At 41.2% G+C, this 6,066-nt stretch overlaps 1 protein-coding gene across 1 annotated transcript in view; it reads right to left on the minus strand.

Moving 5' to 3' along the window:
- LOC106523195 (neural-cadherin) overlaps positions 1 to 6,066 on the minus strand; it is a 136,042-nt gene that overhangs the window by 38,705 nt on the left and 91,271 nt on the right. Inside the window, exons 20-23 of the mRNA XM_014016560.1 lie at positions 4,326 to 4,510; positions 3,128 to 3,357; positions 2,427 to 2,704; positions 298 to 512 (exon numbers count right to left, since the gene is read on the minus strand). Of these exons, the coding sequence (XP_013872014.1) occupies positions 298 to 512; positions 2,427 to 2,704; positions 3,128 to 3,357; positions 4,326 to 4,510 (908 nt within the window). The remainder of the gene's footprint in view (positions 1 to 297; positions 513 to 2,426; positions 2,705 to 3,127; positions 3,358 to 4,325; positions 4,511 to 6,066) is intronic.

A 6,066-nucleotide genomic window follows, 5' to 3' on the forward strand; every position in this document is an offset into this window, starting at 1 on the left:
CCCCCCACCCCCTCATTCAGGTCTGTTAACCAATAGATAACGCTAACGTTTTCTTAAACAACTATGTTTATTCAGTTTTTTAACGGCTAAWTTTTTTCTTTTTTCTAAAGCTGTTCCACTCCTTCTGTTGCATGTRRTTTATTGTGTGTTTAGTCATTGTAAAGCACTTGTACACAAACACACACATGACTAAATATGTCATAAATCACACACAAAACAAASACTCACACACAAACATAGGGCCTTGGCAGAGCTTCGCGCTCTCCCAGTGCTTCTAGTTCAGACTGTTTCTTTTACCTATTGCTATGTAGTCTTCTGTATCCCACGCTAAAAGAGTGGCCAAGGGGCCCGCGTAGAGCAGTAGTCCATCATCTTCCTCTGTCATAAACTCCAGTGAAAGATGGCTATCAAAGCATGGCCTTATGGGAGGAAACCAGGCATAGCCGTTGCCAAGGAAACTAAGTCTCGTCTGCTGACAATCTGGCCCCTCGAGCTGTGGGGGGCAGCGGCACCTGTAGCACAAAAAAGGATAAAAAAAAGTGTAAAAAAATCAGGACAAAACAAGGGGAAAGAAACAATCAGTGTCATTCAGTTTTGAGCTGGGAGAAATCTTCCCTTTGTGAAGTGGTTGTCGTACGTGACAGCCCTGTTGATTCACACAGGCAGAGAGGTGCGACTGTTTGAACACGCCGCGTGTCAACACACAGCAAGACGAACACTTTTTTATCTACCAATTGTTTGCATTAGCGCCGACGTCCTGAATATTCACTTCTACGTTAAATCAATTAGCTATGAACACAAGATTACTCGGGTCTATTTTTTTTTTTATCTATCACAGCTGTCGGAGCTGAACTCCCCAGAGAYGGTCCGTGCTCGGCGCGTCACGTTACTTTTGTTAGGAGATAATTAAATCTATTTCTCTCACTTTTCTATGTGTCAAGCCATCACTGATTTTCAAGACTTTTTTTTTGTTATGATCCGCCACTGCCCCTTTCTCCGTTTTAAGGCGTTACTCACTTTGCAAGATCGCCTCCTTTTGTACTTATCTACTTTAATTAGGGCTTCTGTGTTAAGGATCACTGCTCGTGCACAAACTGCAAAATAAATGTTATTCAGGAGACTTTTCAATCTGTTTGTGTGGGAGACTGTAATAGTAAATCTTAATAAGCATAGAAACACATTATTTATATTTAAAAAAACATACATTTAGTGATGAAAAACAACGCTTTCGATCATTGTGATGGGCAGGATTGAAGGGACAGGTTGTTCTCAGCCTCTCCACTACAGGCATGTGAGACAAGCTGGTTTTGCTGATAATGTCAAAGCCATCTATTTTCATGCAGTGTCTAAAGAAGGCTCTGTGTTCCAAGGCTGGAAGGGTCCGCTTCTCCAATCGTAGTTCATTGTGCAAAGGGGCAACATACATCAGGAATACTGATTTATATGCTGGGAAAAAAGAAAAAAACCGACTGTGGCAGAGTGTATTGCCTGATGCATACATATGCACATGCGAACAACGGCACCAGACTCCTTCGCCGCTCTTTCATGTGACTTGAGAGAGAAATGGAAGTCCAAATTGCAAAGGGCAGCGCCTGTTTTTCTCACTTTTCACTGATAATATCTGATTAGCTCCTTTCTGAGGTTCTCCCATTAAGCTCCTACAGCAAAATTAGATTCTTTCTGCCTACAACGCATTCATACGAGTGCATGTATAGCATATTTAATGACATACGAGTTTCTTTGAGCTTTAAACTGCACAGASACTTTTAAAAAATAAAATACAATGAAATAAACAGCTTGTTATGTGCCGTCTCTGGACATCAGGCCTTGCACGAACGTGCATATTTGTAGAAACGGCATTAAAGAATAGTTTAAGAAGCTGTGAGCATACGGTAGAGGGAAGTAGATTTAAATAATCCTTTTGCCCTATATTTATTTAATCTGGATATTAGTGTGTGCATGAAAATGAAATGCATGCATTTCTTTCTGCAAAGGACTCCCACAGAGAGTCGTTTAAAACTTGAAGGTTAGGACTTGTGTATTGACCAGAGGTATGTATAAATGTTTAAGGAGCCTATTAAAGGCATGTAGCAACAGAAATATTAACATCTACTGAGGAGTTTTGCAAAATACAGCAAAAACTCTGGACAAAATATTTGAAGGACTCAGTTTTTTTAATGATTCAAAAAACTTCCATTCATGACAAATGGATTAGAGCCTTTAGAAAAGTCAGATATTTTATATTTTCAGCTTACAACAATAAAGATTTTTTTCTCTCTTCTTCTCAGAGACACAATTTGTAATCACTCTTACAGTGGTTCTTCAAGTACTAGAAAAAAGCCCGCAGCCCACCAGGAACCTGATTTCTCTTCCCCTCTTAAAAGAATCAATTTCACCTGAAGTCCAGCTGCAGACGTGCCTCTCACCTGTATCCATTCTGTGTGTCGATGCATGTCCCCCCATTACGGCAAGGGTTGCTGGGGTAGGAGGAGCAGGGTCGGTGGGTCATTTCTCTGGCAGCACAGCCGCACACAGCCGAAGATGTCACTTTCACCGAGACCAGGGACAGAGGGCCGGAGTCTATCAAGGTGGGAGAGTCACCGATGCCTAGCTGTGTGTAGCAGCCGCCGGATGTCTTGCAATCTGCATGCACGCACTCRTCTACCTGCACCTGGCTCACACTCGCATGGAGAAGCAGCTGCAGCTGCAAAATCAAAAAAAAAAAAGGGGGGGAGTACAATCATTCCTGGAGATGATCACGGGAATTTGCAGCTCCTGTTTCAGTGCCAGGTAGAGGACAGAGAAACTGCRTTAAAGGAGCAAAATGCAGTCACAGGAAATTCAACAGAGACAAGGCATTCTGTGTAAAACAGCGAGACAATTACATTTATGTGGATTGAAAAGAATGGAAGAAAGAAAGCGAGTTACAGATGAAGGACAGACGCTGACAATTATTGAATAGAACACAAACAGACATGACAGGGTCGGGCAATAAACTGACAGAAAATTGGTGTAAGAATAAAAGGCCAGATAAAAAGCCCTGTTATCTTTTTCCCACTAGCTCACAGGTTTATCACTTGATGTATGAACACTGATCTCTATCGCTYTGACAGGATGGTATACATACCTCCTTTTTATGTGCCGCCAGGACACCATGCAGTTTCTCTGGCCCCAAGTAGCCATTATCAGTTAGCACATAGAAATAGACGTCTACGGTTTTCTCCTCTCTGTCGGCTAGACCGAAGATGTTGATACTTCCTGGTCTGACAGACAGGGATTCAGACAGGAAGTCCCAAAAAGCCTCCAGCCGACTCTTCCCTTCATCGCTGGAGTCGATAATCTCTCTCGCTGTAATGCCTTGGGGAGACAAAAAGATTGGAGGCTCACGACATAAGAACTCGTCAACGACAACTGTGGAGTTGATCAAAGTCCGTGAAGTTCCTGATTCCATTAGCACAAGAGGTAGCCTAACATCTCCCTCTATTGATTCGCTTCCTCCCAGAGTCGRCAGGAGGTGAACGAGTCTGCACACGGCCCAGTAAGAACTGCTGGTTTCCTCACCGACAGGAAGTTACCGTCTTGRCAAACTGTCTTTTACAAAATATTTTAACGACAGGAAAATCAATCACATTCGGGGTGCAACCTCCCAGTAATATCAGGAAAATGTGAGCAGTCATCTTTAATCTATGAAATATGATAACAACTCAGAGTCAGAGGCATCCATAACAGCCTTTGACTCCGTTCACAGAATGGCTTTTTAAATGTCAAGGACTTTACCTGACACTTCTAAATTGACCTTTATAACTCCGATTTGATCTTAGAGACTGTCAGAGAAATGAATACGCTAACATAAACTTCAGCGTGTGGAAGAATACTGGGAAGGAAAAGAAGGAGAAGACTGTTCTGAACAAGCATTTTGAATGGCTGCTTTACAATGCTCAGAAATGTTAAACAATGCCTGTACGAAAAAGAAAAATCTCCTGACAGCCTGTTATTTAAGTGTTAACTAGATTGACAACTTGATAATCATTAAATGAAAAGTAGCAATTTATTCATGTGTGTGAAAGATGCTGTCATTTTCAACATCAGTGTCAAAACAGGATTTACCGGAGTCAACAAAAAAAAGCCGGCTTTCTTTTGTTATCTGAAAGATGAATGCTTTTCTATTCATTTCACTCCTTTGCTAACACTTGGATCATGCAGCAAGAAAAGAGCTGAAATGAAACACAGCTTCCATCCACCTGCTGAGCTTTAGCCACCGAGGGGATTCAAAATTAACACCGGATTCGTGCAATCAGGTGAGCCGGTGTTTCCGCAAACGTTACCTGTCAAACGCAGCGAGGCCGACGACAGGACGGCCTTTTCATCCAACTCCCTGACGTGAACCCTGACTCCGGAGGTCACATCGGGCCACACCCCATCAGACACGCCCACTCTCAGCCAGTAGCTGCCAGCTGGCGTGTTCTGCTGAAGGTACAGAACTCCTGAGCTCCGGTTCAGACTGAAATACCTGCGAGAGGCAGAGGCGACATCAGGCATGAGAATACCATTTCAGAATACCATTTTTGTTTATTTATAGGTTTGTCTCTGAGCTTGTTGGCAGAAACACAAAATTTAATATTGTGGTCAATCATACTTGGATTTACTCCAGCAAACACCGATTCTAAACCAATTTAAACACAATAACAAAAGAGCAGACAAACAAAAATGACCAAGATGAGAAAAAAAGAGGGAAAGAAAACATTTGGCTCCAAAAGCTTCTGAAAGAGATTAATAGTTGTCATGGAAACTGTCAGAATTTGCTGTATGAATATAACAAATATGCAATTGGTATTTCTAATCTGATTTAGAAAATGTGAATACTGAACAGCTGCACAAGGTCTCTGATGTAGTCGGAGTGTGATCGAATAGGCTGTTTTATCTCTGGAATGCCACGCAGGCCAGTGGAGATTTCTTAGTTTGATTGAATTTGATTGTAGTTTGCGGAATGATAATCACCGAAGATGACAGTGATTAAAATCTTAATGGAAACTGTGGGATATATATCAGTGGCCAGGGAACTGCATTTCCAGAAAAATACAGATTATGCATATTTAAAAACCCAGTGATGTCATTCAAAGAGGTCTTGCTGGAGAACTAACTAAGGACAAATACTTTGTTACTGTACTTAAAGGAGACATATCATGCTAAATGCACTTTATTTGCATTTATAAACTATTTTTTGTGCAATTATAATGTCTAGGAGTGTAGAAAAATTTAATTTATTTTGTCCAGTTACTGCAAAGATATTTTTATATTATTTTATGGGTCAGATTTTTCAGTTTGTTCAAAACCTGCTGTTGCTTATTTCGTTTCATTGTTTATTTCGTCACACTTTTTTCTTCGGAACTACCATTTATGGTGATGTATTTCCAGCCCACTGGATTTCATAGTCGGCCATTTTTTTCCTCGCTGTGTGATTTTGTAGTTCATAGCATCATGCCGAAAATGCACGTTCAGAAGTCAAAATGTTCGGTTCTGGGGTGTGTAAACCCACACTATTATCTACATAGATTACCAGCATCAGAGCTTCTTCAAAGTGCCTGGTTAAGTTTTATTTTTCAAGAAAATGGACCCACAACAGGGCGGAAAGTGCTTGCGGACAACACAGGATGAATGTTACAACAACAAGGGTGAGTTATGAACTGTAAATGTGTTTTAACTGTCTAATTTAGCTGTTTCTATCCTCTGTGTTGGAATACGAGGGAAGAAAGAACAGCTGTGTTTGTTTCTTTACCGAACGGGTGCTCAGCACCATGTTTTACTTTCACTTTCGCCCCGTACTGCAATCAGCATGTCCGCATTGTTTTTCTTTTTAAAAATGCTGGAGCGTTTCAAACTGTGATCTAAAGTTAACGTCAGCTGTTTTAAATGCATTTTTTGCCTGGTGTTAAAAATGGGAGCAGCAGAATGAGGCAGAGAAGCTGTGAGTGCTGTGTGTGTGAAGTCCTCATTAGGATGGCAAGATGGATGGTAAATGGTAAATGGTACTGAACTTATAGAGCGCTTTTCAAGTCCCTCCAGACC

This window comes from Austrofundulus limnaeus, unplaced genomic scaffold (assembly GCF_001266775.1).
Source record: "Austrofundulus limnaeus strain Quisiro unplaced genomic scaffold, Austrofundulus_limnaeus-1.0 Scaffold147, whole genome shotgun sequence".
Classification (NCBI taxonomy): Eukaryota; Metazoa; Chordata; class Actinopteri; order Cyprinodontiformes; family Rivulidae; genus Austrofundulus; species Austrofundulus limnaeus.